Source organism: Neopelma chrysocephalum, unplaced genomic scaffold (assembly GCF_003984885.1).
Source record: "Neopelma chrysocephalum unplaced genomic scaffold, ASM398488v2 Primary Assembly neopelma1_44, whole genome shotgun sequence".
In the NCBI taxonomy this organism is placed as follows: Eukaryota; Metazoa; Chordata; class Aves; order Passeriformes; family Pipridae; genus Neopelma; species Neopelma chrysocephalum.
The window spans coordinates 10,968,821-10,984,932 of NW_020897703.1; the positions used below are offsets into that span (position 1 = coordinate 10,968,821).

General features: G+C 37.8%; 1 protein-coding gene across 11 annotated transcripts in view; it reads left to right on the top strand.

Annotated features, from left to right (window-relative positions):
• Window positions 1–15,547, top strand: part of ZNF385B (zinc finger protein 385B) — a 166,446-nt gene extending 150,899 nt beyond the window's left edge. For all 11 annotated transcript variants that reach the window (XM_027678433.1, XM_027678435.1, XM_027678444.1 and 8 more), the window contains 4 exons: window positions 9,800–10,045; window positions 11,108–11,286; window positions 12,380–12,481; window positions 14,101–15,547. In XM_027678433.1, coding sequence (XP_027534234.1) covers window positions 9,800–10,045; window positions 11,108–11,286; window positions 12,380–12,481; window positions 14,101–14,319 — 746 coding nt within the window. In that variant the 3' untranslated portion in view covers window positions 14,320–15,547. The remainder of the gene's footprint in view (window positions 1–9,799; window positions 10,046–11,107; window positions 11,287–12,379; window positions 12,482–14,100) is intronic.
• Window positions 15,548–16,112: the final 565 nt, after the last annotated feature.

A 16,112-nucleotide genomic window follows, 5' to 3' on the forward strand; every position in this document is an offset into this window, starting at 1 on the left:
CAAACAGCAAGTGAAATGTGTTTCTAGTAACGTATTTCAGATTCATAAATGGATGAACCAATGTTATTTTTATAGTTGAGAAGATGAACCAAGACTACATAGAAGTGAAGGATGTCTGGGCAGAATACAGTATGTTTGTTGAAAGTTATTTTTCTATGCATTCCTGCATTATTAAAAAGTTTAAAAGACAGTGCAATAGTATAGACAGTTTGCGTTCCAGGACCTCTAAAAAAAATGTAGCAGAGTCTGGTATGCGACTATAAAATATTTTCAAAATAATAGATGTCTGGTGTCAGAAAAAGATAAGTGTATAACTAGCAAAAATAATTTACTTTTACCCAGAGGAGAGTCACATTTTGTAATAGCAGATCTTATACTGTATTTCAAGCTTGGCCCACACTGTATTATAATTTTCCAACTTGCAGATTTTCCCATTTCAGCCGAAACAGACTGGCATAGCTCGGAAAAGATGAAAGTAAATTTACCTAGCAACGGGACCCAGGAAGACTAGGCTTTTGGGTGATCTCACTTTATGGATAATCTTTGAATTAGCATTCACACTTGCTAGCTGTGTTTTAGATCCACTTTGTTTTCAGTTGCCAGCACCGTAGTGCTACTGATCTTGATGAGTTTTATGAACAAACTTCTAGTGAGAGTTTTCTCAACCTATCAGTGTGTCACTGAGAAAGTAGATGTTGGTACTATACACTAGGAAATTGCTCTGTATTGGTGTTTGTAGACAAGTTGATTTTCTCTGGAAGTATCATGCTGCATTCACCACAGTTATCTGTTCACCCTATTAAGTCTAAAACCTGGGGTGGGAGGTGGGGGGGAGGGGATGGAGAAGCTGGGACTTGTAATAATCTCTTTTCACATGAGGAAAAGACAAGTCTGAGATAACCTGCATTCTGTAAAAAATCGTTGAAGACAAGCAGGTGACATGGAGACACTACACAAATTGCCTTAAGTGAGTGTTAGAAGTTAGTTTGTTTTCTCCAGACATACTACATACACTCCTGCATTTTGGCTAACAGTGCAAAAATTGCTTTTGCACAGAGAAATTGCATTGTGTTGAAATATTAAATAAGAGGCTTTTTGAAATGTGAATGCCCTTTGTCGATACATAACAATTTTTGCATAGTTATTTTGCTATATGCTTTTTATGTGCATGCCCAAATACCTTTTTTTTGTTGTTTTTTTTTCTTCCACCCTGGTGAGTGCATACAGATTTTTCTTGATCTTGGTCTGTAAAACTGATCTAAAACACCAGCTAACCAACCTAAACCAATCCCCTAAGAATCTCAAACTGTGCAAGGAATTGATTAAAAATCATAGGCAATACAGCAGGATCATCTCGGACACTCTGGTAATTGGAGCAGCAGGCGTTCACAGTTCAGGAAGGTGTACAAATAGGTACAGAAATAGATTTTGCAGGGCAAGGTTTCACACTTGCAGAACTATGTGTACTTCTGAATATTTTCTAATTCTCATCAATCCACTTTCATAAAAATTAAAACCATTCAAAATTGCAAACCTTTGTAACATTGCATCTTTAGTCTGATCAGTTACAAACATTTTTGTACTCTGAAAAAAACACAACTTCCTTTGTAAGAGTCTTTGGTACACCAGATCAGAAATAAAATAGCTAAAAAATTGTCAACATCACTGCTGTACCATAGCCATACAAGCAATACTTCTGAAGTGAAAAAAAGATAGCTTTGGCTCAGCCTGTTGGAGAGTAGTGATGCAGTTAATCAAATAATCAGTCTAGCTACCGAGTTCACCTATTATTGCACAGCCATCCAGACATTTCCTGATGTAGCTTCAGTATCTTGAGAAAATATGTTGTAGCTTACTTCAGGGCACATTTGTGTTTGAGATGAAAAGCTTTATATTTATAGTTTCCGTTTGTTTTTCATCTTGGTATAGAGAGAAAATTAGTTCTCTTTAGAATGTGACCAACAGATTTATTTCATTATGTAAAACTTAGCTGTTTTTCGCACAACCTGAAGTACAAGAAAAAAAATTTTGCAAAAACTAAAGGTAACCAAAGGGTTAATAGATACACTGTGCTGTCTGATTTGAATGTAGGTTTGCAGTGGAATTTTTCTAGAACAGAGCCCTACGGGTTTTTCAGCCTCATTTCTCAGTAGACTGCACAACTGGTGAGAAAGTAGGTATTTTAGAGTCTTATTATTCAGCAAGGGTGGAGATAAAACAAAAAAGATTTTAAAATACCTTATCAAAGTTACCTAACTCTGTCTTAATGAGTGTCAAGAAATAACCTAGTGCTCTTTGTTATTTGTTTTGTTGGGGCTTTTTTAAGTGATGCTGAGATGCAGGCCAAAGTACTTAAAATGCTGTAAAGGTTGTGACCATTAATGACTTAATTGCTCTCCTGCTATTGTCTTTATGCCATATATTACTCATAGTGTTCATCTTCTTCATAAGAAGAAGAAGTAATTGTGTGTGGGCTTTATTCCTCTATAGTAGTGTGAACCAGAATAAGATATGACTTTCTGTGAAGAACAACATTTTGCAACTTGCTTTTCTTACTGGAGCTATTGTCTGACTTTCTATTCAGTAGCTTTTCTGCTAATAGATTGAAGGAGGCCCTTCATGTCATCTTATTAATTCACTCATTGATCATCTTCTCCCTCCATATCTTATTACAGGGCAAAGAGATGTATAGCAGCTATTGTTTCCAGTATAATGACTTGAGGATGTTCTCTATCCCCAGACCTGTGGTAGATCCTAAGGTTTGGTTAGGCAGTACTACAAGTACACTGGGACTAAATAAGTTTTCCCCACCTTGATTTTATTTTGTTTTGGTTTCTTATTGTCTGCCTTAATTACATTCAACCAGGCTTGTGACCTCTTTGACTGTGATCTCTCTACTTTTAATGTTTTTGTTTTGAATGCTGCAAATTTTGTTACAATATTTCTGTGGTACAGGTAAAGCTACTGATTTTTGCCCTCCAAATTTATGTCCTTCACTTTCAAAGCTCTCCATACCTTTGTATGTCTTCTGTAATATATTTCAAAATGCTGTCTTGCACCTACCACCCATCAACCATTAAAAACAGCTTCCAAAACAGCTTCCTGCTTTTCCTGGGCCTATTTGTGAAGAGTGCTCTGCAATTAGCTGCCAAACTTCCTTCTGTTATTCTCAACTCTGAAAATTTCTCTTTCACTGTGATGGACTGAAAAACAGAAAAAAACCTGTGAGAAGTTTGACTGCCACACCAGTGCCTGTGTTAGTTGTTCTGTCTCTTGGTGATTTCATACCTGTCTGTCTGCAGCTGTCATCTCTGCTCTTAAACTGAACATCACTTGGTCTGGGGGCCACCTTCTTGTTTTGTGTGCAGAAAGCTTAGAACAGAGAGGTCAAACACTACATTTGAGTAATATCAGGTAACTCGCCTCTCTTCAGCATCGTCATAAAGAAGTGTAGGAAAAAGAATGTAGTGGGAAATGTGTCACTTTTTAGATTTGTGTCAGATGTGCCAAGCATTTAACATGTTAAATTTAAACTGAGAATTTTATTTTTCAATAGACACACTTTTACTTTGTGTTTATTGATGCCAGTTTAGCTACAGTGATAAGCTTTTCATCAAAATGTCTTGGATTGTCTACCACTGTAATTAATGCAACTGATTTTACCTTTCCCACACAGTTGATCAGGGAAAGAGCATATAATACAATCGGCTGGCAATCTCATTGATTTCCTTGTCCCATTCTGTAACCACTGTGGGCTTCAAAGGTTGTTTAATGCAGCCCAATATTCACAGGCATATTTGGAGCTGTTGAAATTATAGGGAGAACCTGAAAATTTGTTTTACTCACAGCTTTACTGGTTTTGGAGATATGTTTGTTTTACTCTCTAAAATCAACACTTCAAACTAATAGTAGGTCCCTGTAGCACAACTTAAATGAACTCCAGGCTATCATAAGACAATCTTCACACCACACTTTCAGTATCGCATAAGTAAAACACAAATGTCTCCTTTCAGAAATCACTTTTGGTTTTAGTTACCATAGGAAGTGACAGAGTCAGAAGTAATTGAAAGTGTTCAGAATCATCAGGTTGCTCATGTTTTTAAAAAGTTCTTTCAGTAGTGATGTGGTATTGTAACATACCAGCATAAACAAGGCTGATTGAAACAAAGGCTTTTCACCTAACTGTGCATCATTTCTGCTCACCAGTTGTATAGCCTTGATGACCATGCTGTGATTGAGTTACACAGTAAATTATTTTGTTGCTGTGTTTCCCTAGCACAGCAACAAAATTATGTGGCTGGTTTAGGTTGGAAATTGCACTGAAAATTGCATGGCTCTTTCCTTCATGTTTTTCAAGAAGAAAAGAAGCAAAAGTGTTTACTACTTCCTTACCTCTGAGATGGAGAATAATAAATATCTTACTGCCAAAAATAATTTGTCCATTATGCTCTCTTCTAACTTGGCAATGTGTTCTGTTGTGTGAACAGGAAAAAAAATATAAAACCAGATTTCTATATCTAGGATGGCAAATGAGCAAATCTCTCAAAAGAGCCTCAGTGTAGGGCTATAGAGCAGCCATGGCCACTTTGCAGTGTATGTGCTGCCCTTTTGCTGTACTTTGTGTACGGCTGCCATTCAGTGCCTGAAGCTGGGGGATGCAGAAAAGGACCTGGCACAAGGAAAGGTGGGAAGCTGGAGCCTGGCGGTGGGTGGTGATAAGCATGGCATGGTCCCTTCCTGGTGGGGAGCCTCCTCCATCGCAATCAGGGCTGTGCTGGGCAGCTGTTCTCTATCCCAGGATCCTTTACTGTCTGCATGCTCAGCTTTCAGCACAAGTCGTGGGCAATAGTCCCAGTTTCTGGTGGAGAAGAGAAGCAGGCAGGTGCAAAGCTATACTTTTCATCACATGCAGATACACACACAATATTTTCAGTAATTGAAATGTTATTTCTTCTGTTACTGTTACAGTAAGAGCAAGTTTATTTATTTATTATATACTGGCAGAAAATTTACACAATAGTTTTGTAAGGGTTATTAGGATCGTAGCAGAACTTCATATCTAAAAGATTTTAGAATATGTATTGGAAAGGATTCTTGCAAGTGTATCACGTATCATGTGTACCTTGGATAATCTTTTAATTCCAACTGCTATTTGAATAAGCTGTTGTGGAACAGAAGTTTATTGCAAAGTGATAACTGTGCAGATAGGCATGTTGTGGGGTGTTAGTAGCAATGGATATTATTGATATAGAAAAACTTGTTCCACTCACATTCTAGATTTATTAATGAGATTTAGAATTCTCATTGTTTTTATTTTTATCAAGAATGTAGATTCTGAGTTAGGGATCTGAATTTTAAGTAACTTTTTTTGTTGAAAATAGCATGTATGATATTGTCAGGAAGTCCAAATTAGAATTTCTTCCTAACAGGCACCAAATCATCACTCTCACTCCAAAAGGTCTATTTCTTAGCTATAGAAATCAATACCTAAAGGCACATTTTAGTATGGTACGAGATAATTGTAAAATATATATTTATAACATGCAAATATATATATATTATAAAATTGTAAACACTTAACGCAAATCACAAAGTAAAATAAGTACACTCTCTTAAAGATGCTTTATAAACCAAACTGCTTAATGAAATGTTTAGTAAGATTAAAAAATATCTATTTATTTTCTTCATGGCTTGCATTGATCACTGGACTATGAGCTGAAGCAGAATGCTCATATTCAGTTTTTTGCCAGGAAAGAAAATAATTGAATAGAGGAGATGGAGGTTGACTGTCAGAGGGAAGAAGTTTTACAATAACATTTTTGCCCCTTTTTGGGCTAGGAAGTAAGACCCCTTCACTTAACTGGACTAGGACTTCAGCATTAATAGGTAGGTCCTATGAATTGTGCCATAGCAACTGTAGTGAGAGTCGTGTGACCTGCAAAGGTTGGTAAGTCAGTCCAGCTGGTCTTCTTTTGGGAGGTAGAACTTGTAGATTTGAACCTGTCAGGTGTTATCGTGCAGTATCCTGACCTTGGTACATATAGTCAAAGTGACTGGTCAGATTGAATTTTAACATGGAGCTGACACAAGCACGAGTCAAACAAGCAGAAATACATGAAAACAACTTCAAAGCAGAATTAAAACAATGTAATGGGTGACAAAAGCATGATATTACTGAGCCCAAAGCAATACTTAATTAGCTTGCTTTAGTTTTTTTCCCTGGGCTCTGCTTCAAAATAAATTCAGGCTTCAGTAAGAACCTGAGTCATCAATTTACTTTTCTGGAGTCTTGAAGAAAAGGAAGACTTAATTTAAAGAAAAGAATTTAACACAGATGAAATGTGGGGTTTTAAATGGAAAAGGAACATAGTCAGATACAGTACAAATTAGATTTTAAATTAACCTCTTGCATGTGAGTTTTGATGTGAGCATTTCAACCTGACCTGATGCAGATTGAATCACAGCTACTGCTTTCAGGGAAGAGGCTTCTATTGCCATGGTCTAATACTTCCAGCTGTGCTCGTGCAGCAGAAGCTGCTGTGTCAGTGGTCCGAGGCAGGATGGACTCACTTCTGCACTCATTTGGGCTCTGGCTCTGTTAGTCTCAGCCCAGGTGGAGATCAGAGCAAGTTTGAGCCTATCTCAATAATACTTGCCTTCAGAAATAACAAGAGGACAATAATCCTACAGCTGTATTTCACCATCCACATGTATTTTATAAGGTGATTATTGTTTGGAAATATGGCATGCAGCCATTAACAGTTAAATTTTTTGATTTCTGAGTGCAGATATTATTTATTAGCTCTGTGCTATAAGTAGAAAGAAAAAGAATAATCTTATTTGTGGTCTGTATATGCATGCAATTTGCATTTCCTGTGCTTTGCACGATTGAATACTTGGCATTTCTGTCTCACACATAAAACTGTAAGTAATGGTGTTTTGAATTCTGTGGATTGAAAACAATAAGCTGTTATCAAAAGCCCATTTGGAGAAGTGCAATTTTCTGATTTTAGAAGCCAGGAAAACCCAGTTCTGGCCCCACTGCAGTGACAAATATGCACTTAGCTCTGTGTACTTTCTGTGGGAGTTAAACTGTATAATAACCTTACAATTATGATCTTTGAAGATGTTCTGCATTAAACATTTAGAATGGTGGAAGGAAACATTAATTCATAGAGGGGCGTATTTCTCTCCTTATACATCCCCATCGATGAAGAGCTTATTTGCTTCAGGAAGCTTTCCAAATGATGGCTCTTTCCAAAAGCTGCGAAACTGGCAGAATTGAGCCCAGCTGGATGCTGGTAACTTATCTCTAGTTTTCTGGAAGTTTCTTGTTAGTTTGTTACACTCTAGAATTGTTTTGTATTATAAATAGTGAAAACACTGTAAATCTAGGGAATATAAAACTCTACATACTACATCAGCTGGTGGCCAGCTAGGTGAGAAGTGAAATCTGTAATTTTTTGATCAGCTGTTAAATTCAACATTGGAAAACCATCAGTCTGTGATGGTAATTGGTGGCCTGCGTAAAATGAATCTTCTTCTGTGTCTTGGGATCTCACTCTGCAGACACTCGATGGCAAAACAAAGAAATACAAATCTGCTCCCCCTTGTTGTGGTCAGTGAGAACAGTGTGGGCAGGGGCTGCAGGCAGGAGTGTGAGCATGTGCTCGCAGCACGGGGGTGTCTCTGAGGCCAGGGGTCCACCCTGCGCCCGTCAGCTGCTGTTCCTGCTGCCCCCTGCCACCCACTCCCTCACTCACTGCAGGAGATGACTTCTACCTCTAGGAGATGCTTCAAAAGCACTGAGTTTTTATGCTTACATTAAAAAAAATATATGGGAAACAACAAAAAAATCCAAACCCAAACTAGAAGTGTAGTTGGTATATATTAGCATACAGCTTGCAGTTCTGCAGGTGTATTTTTCTTTTAAGACCTGAAATGCAAAATACTGAGGCACGTTCCTTTATTCTACTCAGGTTTGCATATGTCCTGGTGTTATGCCTTTTGCAGTCTGGCGTAATATTGCATACAACAACAACAAGAAGTCTATTTTTCTGTAATGTGAATTTGCAAATGGCAACTGTTCAGTGTGTTTCATTTGTAGATATTAGCACCTCTGAGAATTTTCCATATTGAAAACTCTTTAATTTAAAATGCTAGCAAATGCTATTTATTAAAACTGTACTTTATGAAGACTCATGGCTCACATAAAGTGTTCTAGATTTTTGCAGATGTGACGTATTACTATAGAGACTTTAAAATTGAATAGCCTATGAAGTACAATTTAACATCAGTTTCTTTTGTCATACTTTATCCATCAAAATACCTTCAGAATCTGGTTTTAACATTAATTTGGTCCTAATCGTAGTCTTTGTACTTGACCATTTTCAATGTTTAGTACTGTTCATATTGTGTAATTTCAAAGTATTTTTATTGCTATTTTAAAAAATAATAGTTGTTTTATTAGAATTTTTTCTCTCCTCATTTATAACAATCTAAAATTGATGTACTACAATGCTCTTCTGGGAAATATGCCAACAACTGTGGGTTTTAGTTTCAGAATGGCTGTTCATAGATCATACACGCTCTCAAGTGTTTGTTTGAGTGGGTAAAATCCTGTTTTCAGAATTCTTGGTAGCAACATTGGCCTGATACACAGAATCATGTTAAAACATAGTCTTGTAGCTGTAAACATAAAGTGCAAGGGTCCATGTTTAAAAATAAATGCTCAAAATAGAACCTAGTTTTTTAAGACAGTTTAACTATGCTAGGGGTTTCAAATGGGATATAAGTAGTTTTTAAGAGGTTGCTCTTATGTAGATGATGTACTTGCTTAGATAATAAAATTTGATTCCTGTTGTTCAGAGTGACAACTCAATCATTTCTCTTGTCCATTTTGCCAGGGTTGTTCATACCATCACCACTGCACTGTTCCCCTCCCATCCCATGTTTTTTATAGGTGGAGCTTGTTTTCCTACTGGCAGCTAATACAGCTTATGGTCACAAGGCCTGCAATTGAATAGCTTAAAATGCAATGAGCTCTTGTAGGCAGCACTTGTAGGGAGCATTTGAGTACTGGCTCTGGCACAAAGTTCCTCTTTAGGCACAGTTGGGACATTTAATCTCTTGCTTTGTGATTGCCATCTGCAAAATGAAGTAATACCTGCTTGTCTCATAGGACACAGATGATTGACTCATGCTTGTGAAGTGATACAGGAATGCATTGAAGGCACATGAAGCCATCTGATCTACAGATATATGGGGAATTGTTCTTGGAAAAATTTAAAAATATTAGCAGCCATGTTCATGTGTGTCGTGTAGTTACCATAATCAATTCCTGTAACTGAAATGAGGGATATCATGTCAAAATGGTGCTGGAGCCTGTCAGTGTCCTCCCAGTGACTTTGAGAAACTTGAGCCCTTCAAAAGACAAATATATTGTTCTTGAGAAATATTTTTGTAATCCCCAGTGCAAAGCCTTGCATGTTTTTCTGAGTGCTGTCCAGTCCCTAACCCTGTCTGCCTTTGGGCTTTCTTGGGCTTCTTTCAACTGGCAATACCTACAGCATGACAGCAACAGCAGTGGCATGAATTTTTTGAAGTCATTAGTATTCACTGGTAACCTTAAAAACAGGAAAATCACCCCTTTGGTCAGATTACACAAAGGGGCTGCTTTCTTTTATAAATGAAATTAATTAGGCCCCTGTTGTGTTAGGTTCACTAAATCCACAGGACTATTACTGTATGATTTTTTTGTTTGTGGCATATTATTACATATGTATTTTGCTTCTTTTAGAAGATAAAGGGAAAGCAAAACCCAATAGTGCAAGTCAGCAGTCCAATACAGAAGCGGGTCCTTTTCTTCCCAAACCTGGAGTGGCAGCAGTGGCACCTTCAGCACCTGCCTCATCCACCAAGAGCACGAATGGAGCTGCTAACACAGTTACTGAGTCAGAAGAGGAGAAAGCCAAAAAACTACTTTACTGTTCATTATGCAAAGTGGCTGTGAATTCCCTTTCACAACTAGAAGCCCACAATACAGGTGAGTATCCGTATGGTACAAGTCAGTTGTGTGTTAAAATTTTTAAAATTCAGTGTAATAAGCTCATAGCCACACTTCACTGAAGAATCTTTTAGTTAAAACTTACAATGTCAAGTTACAAAACCAGTTTCGTTAATGACAATTTCAAGTGTGGTGTTTGATATTCTATTAAAGCACTCTCTAATATTTTTGACTGTCTTTCATGTACTCTATATGTTTTTAGTGGACAAAATCCTTACAGTTCATGTTACCTAATCAGATTCCGTCACACCTCCCCAGTGAGGATCACAGTATGATCATAGTGGTTTCTGTAACACTAAGGCTTCTAAAATGTCTGTTCTCCCTCTCTGTCATATTTCATCTCACTATCACTGGTATCTGTTATTTTGCTGGTACAACTTATAGTAATTATTGTTAATTCATATTTTTGGTAATTTCAGGATGGGCTCATTAGATTTCCAAGATGTCCTAGAACCTTCTGATGATTGAAGATTAGATATGCTCCCTTTAATAGGCCACAAGCAGCAATCCCTATTGTGCTCTGTCTGCTGTGTGTGTTGATGGTGTGCTGGTGATGTAAAGCTTGTTAACAAACCATTGAAGCTGGCTTTACAGCTGTAATCTGTTCTTGAAATGGACAAAGCAGCCATTTCTTCCAAATCAGAGGATATTTATTGAAGTATTACTCTTCCTAGGCACGTTTTGAGTGATTGCTGTGGTTCCTGTCCTGCTGTAGGCTAATACCCTTTTTTGTGATTCACCGGCTATATGAATTGTGGCAGAAGAATAAGCAGCAAACACTTTGGCCATACAGTCACACACTGCCCCCAAACAGCATGGCAGTGGTCCAGTATGTCTGCTTTTTGCACAAACCCTTCTGGCTTGTCTTTAAATCATGGAAGTGGGAATTACTCTGAACAAAAACAGAGTGATAATTAGTCCCAATCTGTGGTGACTTTAACCATTTTGTCTTGAAGATAAATGTATTGCAAAGTCCCAAGGCTGATGGACGTGTTTTTATGCTGCTGATTGTGAGCTCACCTGCATCTTCTTGCCCATTAGGATCCAAGCACAAGACCATGGTTGAGGCTCGGAACGGTGCTGGTCCCATCAAGTCTTACCCTAGGCCTGGATCCCGGCTGAAGGTGCAGAATGGCAGCAAAGGGTCGGGACTGCAGAACAAGACGTTTCATTGTGAAATCTGTGATGTCCATGTTAATTCAGAAATTCAACTTAAACAGGTAGTTTGCATGTATCTGGAGCTACTTTATTGGTTTTAACTGTATTGCAATATTGTAGGTGGGATGTAGGGCTACGTGAAGATGTTTTGGTGAATACTAAGTGGACTTACTATTTCTTATCTGTCATCCCATAACTATTTCTAAATAGTTCATCACAGGTCAAGTTCAGCTAATTGTTTCAGCTGGGAAAAATGGGCTTGACAGTCATAAAGCAGAGGTGTCAGTATTAATGAATAACATAGGAAATCTCATTTAAAAGTTTGCTGTGGTTCAAGAGAGATTTGAACTTTAGTCTCTCACATATAAGAAATTCTGGGTTGAGATTCCCTGAATTCCTCCTTCAGTGCTGTTTCAGTCTGCTGGAATACTTTTTAATGCTATGTGAGAGGAAAAATGTGACTCAGATCTATTTGTTGGGGACAGTCAACAGGAGGGTAATACTATAGATACGTTTGAATTGTGTAGAACAATGTTATCATTAACAGTGTAGCTGTATGAACATGCAGCTCTTCTCTGAGTCAATTAGCCCCGGGTTCAGTGCTGTGCTCGTACAGACGTAGTGTTGCTGATATCCAAATGGGAATCTCTAACTGGATGGTGCTGTGTTGTGTGGATGTGTCCTCTCATTCCCTGTTTTTTAGTTAGCTCTAAGATAACATTAAATTGCATGGTGTAGACATATCCCTGGGTAATGGTTCTTCCTTCAGCTAATATTGAATTATTTATGCAACTGAACAGCATGTGCAGGATGGAAATTTACCTCCTACTTCTGAATATCCCTATGACCTAGTGCTTACAGCTCTGCCTGATTTGAAGCTCCTCAAGTGGAAAAAGGAGATACTAACAAAAATACCGATAATTTGCAGTCTCTCTCGGATCACAAAATACGCTGTATTTGATTAGTTTCTAATTCTCTATTTGATGTGCTTCAAATTGTTATGTTTAATTTAGCAAAACTTATCTTTGCTCTCTCTGAAGAACCTACTTTATCTTACAAACAGGGGCTTAGGCATATCCTGCTGATAAATCAATTTCAAACCCAAAACCGAGAAATGTTTAAACAACTAATTAAATGTGAGGATATTTATTTCAGCACATTTCCAGCCGAAGGCATAAGGACAGAGTTGCAGGAAAGCCTATGAAACCTAAATATAGTCCTTACAACAAACTGCAGCGCAACCCAAGTATTTTAGCAGTAAGTATTTTTATTTCTCCTCACTGTCTGTGTGAATTTGTGACCTTGGGGACTCCCACCGCACAGAGACAGGAACATGACAGACCTGACGCTTCCGCAGCCTCTCTTCCCCCGCAGGCTGAGTCTGCACAGGGATCAGATTTGAAGATAGTTATGTATTCTGTCTGCCCAGTCAAAGGTATGCAGACAGCACTGTGAGTGTTATTTACTGCTAGGAAGAAGGGAATAATCAGCAGAATGGGGAATGAACCATGTACCCTGTGGAAAGGTATCAGCTCTGCTGGGCTAGTGCACTTCTTGAAAACAGCAATGGATATACTCTGTCTTTCTGCACACCTGAGATAACTCTCAGTTATGATGGATGCAGTCAGGGAAAAGGATATAAGATGTTAAGATATAAAAATACTAAAGTTCATTCTCTTCATACAGCAAAACAGAGTGCTGTGTGGATGTATTAGTTGGTGCAAAAGAGTCATCAGGTATTTAGGAGAATTGATTGCCTATCTGTATGTTCAGGCTGTGTCTGTCACTGGCTATCAAAACACCTGTCCTGTCTCTGTGCCCCTAGCCAATCCCTTTCACACCCGCCTGCATTTCCAGGAATCCCACAAGCTGGCTCTGCCAGTCAGCTGCAGCCAGGGTTCAGGCTGGCTTTAGCACAGCACAGTTTATATGTTTATTTGCTCGTAAATAAAGCCTGTACTTTATTCATTAGAGAAAAGTGCTTGCCACCTATGGCACAAAAACAATTTATAGGTCAGGAAGAGAGAGATGAGATGTATGTGTGCAAGAGGAAGCATATGAAAAGCTTTTAAAAGCTGAAATATTAATATGTCTTTGTAATTGTGTAGAGGCAAATGAAAATACTGTCGGCTTTTCTCTAAGTTTTTCCATTCAATAGGTTCTGCACACGCTAATCTTCACTTGTGTAATACATAATTTTATAATCTATTGCATAAGAAGAGACCACCAGTTATAAGGAAGGACATGAGTATCTTTGCCCCCACAAACGTGATTATGGTGCAAACCATTTTCAGTGAGACCGCAGTGTATATATTTCTGGTTATCTGTTTCACCACAAGCACCAGGAATGATTGTAGGTCATAAACTGAGTAATAATTATTTCAGGAAAAATTCTTTATGGTATTGATCTTAAAAAATATTTCTACTTTGAATAGAGCAGATCTGCAGTGTCAGGTGAAAAGCTGACTGGACTAATACCAGCTTCCAATCTTGACCACTCTACTTTTCTATAATTCATTTTTGCAAGTGGAAAATTTGACTTTTGATATGTAAGTCTCAATCATGTTTTTTTTTAATATTTCATGCACAGTTATAATTTATATAAAGTTGTTCACTTGCAAATCATGCTTCCTTCTAAACATCAGTGTGACCGTCTCTAGACTCACAAGATTTATGTGTCTTTACATATAGGATTTGGTTGCTTTAATTGCCTTAGGAGTAAGAGGACAATGTAGGTAGCATTTCTGAGCAGCTGACATGAGGCTTCTGTGAAAAGCCACAGCGTGCTCTGTCAGAGTTCACTTTTTCCCTCATGTAAAAGTAGGCATGGGGAGAACTGTATTTACATTGCTTTTTTTGTGTGCGTTTTATTCCAGGCAAAACTTGCATTCCAGAAGGACATGATTAAGCCGCTGGCACCTGCTTTCCTCTCATCTCCTCTTGCTGCAGCTGCAGCTGTTTCATCAGCTCTGTCCCTTCCTCCCCGGCCCTCTGCATCCCTGTTCCAGGCACCAGCAATACCACCAGCTCTCCTGAGGCCAGCCCATGGGCCCATCCGGGCGACGCCTGCCTCCATACTTTTTGCACCGTACTAATTTATTGATGTAAAAAAGAGATAACTATGGCCAGTACAAAGGGTAAAAGGAAAGCAGCAAAGGGGTCGAGATTTTAAAATGTGTTTCTCTTTTGCAATGCCATCCAGAAGGACACCTCATCCAACCACATCATAAAATCCATCATTGATGGCAGTGCATTTTGGAGTCTAGACAACTCTCTCAGTCTCTTTCTGTCTCTATTTTTTTAATCAAAATAGTGTGATTTGCTTAAAAATTAAATTGCTCGTTTGCTTATCTATTCATGTTTTTTCTTTTCTTTTTTTTTTAATGTATACGATGCACCTTGGAATCAAGGAACATAAAATATTTTCCTGACAGACTTGAAAACTAGGGTCTTCCTCACTCGCACCTATGTAAATACTTCTCTGAAAACCAATGGGTTACAATCTTATATGGAAAAAAGGTAGATGAACCAAATGCTAGATCATGGATAAACATCTCAAAAAAGAATTGCATCCATTTTTTTCCATGTGTTCTTGTTGACAGGGATTGTGTGCTGTCCTAGGCCCCAGTACTGGTGTACCTTGTGTAGTATTAAAGATGTATCACATGTCTGATTTTAACATTTTTAGTTTCTGTGCAAATGTTTGAAAGCAATGCAGCGCTGAAGCTTTTAATTATTTCTTTTGTGTCACACTTGATTTAGAGAAATCGAAAATAGAAAGCCATATAACATAGAGTTAAGATTACTACTTGTTTGCTACTTTCATTTAACTTATTTTTGTTGTTTCCTCACTGGTGTTGCTAAGCAATGTTTAAAGAGAAAAAAAAAGCTTTTCAACTGCACATTGCCACAGCTCACATGCATTGTTCAAGAAGACAATGGATCCATGTATTTGTACCTAAATATCCTTTTTTCTTCATTTCTAACTAGTTTCCTTTGAAACGATGCTGCATAACATTGTGGCTCCCTAATGCAATAATGTACAGAACATAAAATATTTATAATTAATCATATTCTCTGTTTACTGAATATGTTGCAGTAATGCCCCACCTATCTTCTTACCTCCCCAACCCTTTTATAAAGGTGAATCAATACACAGTACTCAGACTGAAGTCATTATGTGATAATGGGGACAACAGGTGGAAGAAAGAAAAATAAGAAGAGAATTAACTTTTAGAGCATCTTTATCAGCAATCCATAATAGTAAAATGTCTGTGTATTTTTTTAAATGTACCTTTTCAATAAAATAATAAGAAAACTGTACATGCTTATTGTCTTTTTTAATTGGTACAGAAAAGAAGTCTGAAACAAATTTAGCTAAAGGAGTCTTCAGGAGCAGACAAAGCATTGGAGTTGCAATAAAATATAATTACAGAACCTGTTTTTGCTTCCCATGTGTTTTAATGTCTTTTCCTCACTACAGCCTGTAATAACATTTACTGGGGCTTTTTTGCAGCAAGACTGTAAACATTCACCACATCAAAGATTTGGAGGAAGAAGCAGCAGAGACAGGTGCGTGATTATGATTTTATTATTGCACCACTGAAATGCTACACCGTGGTTATGCTGTCACTAATGGAGCTTAAGGATTAACTTTAAAACCAGCCTGGGCATATCTGAGACTGGAAGCAGGTCACTTTAGAGCCAGGACTTGCTCTGAAACATGGGCAAAGTAAGCAGCTGCTTGATGCAGCAGCAGGCTTTTAAAGGGAAGTGTTTGGGAAAGCTTTGAAATTATCTATTTTTCACTGCTGAAAAGCTTGATGTATTCTTCAAAAGTCTTTTCTTTGTTAATACAAAGTGAAAAGTAAAAAATACAAGAGTAAAA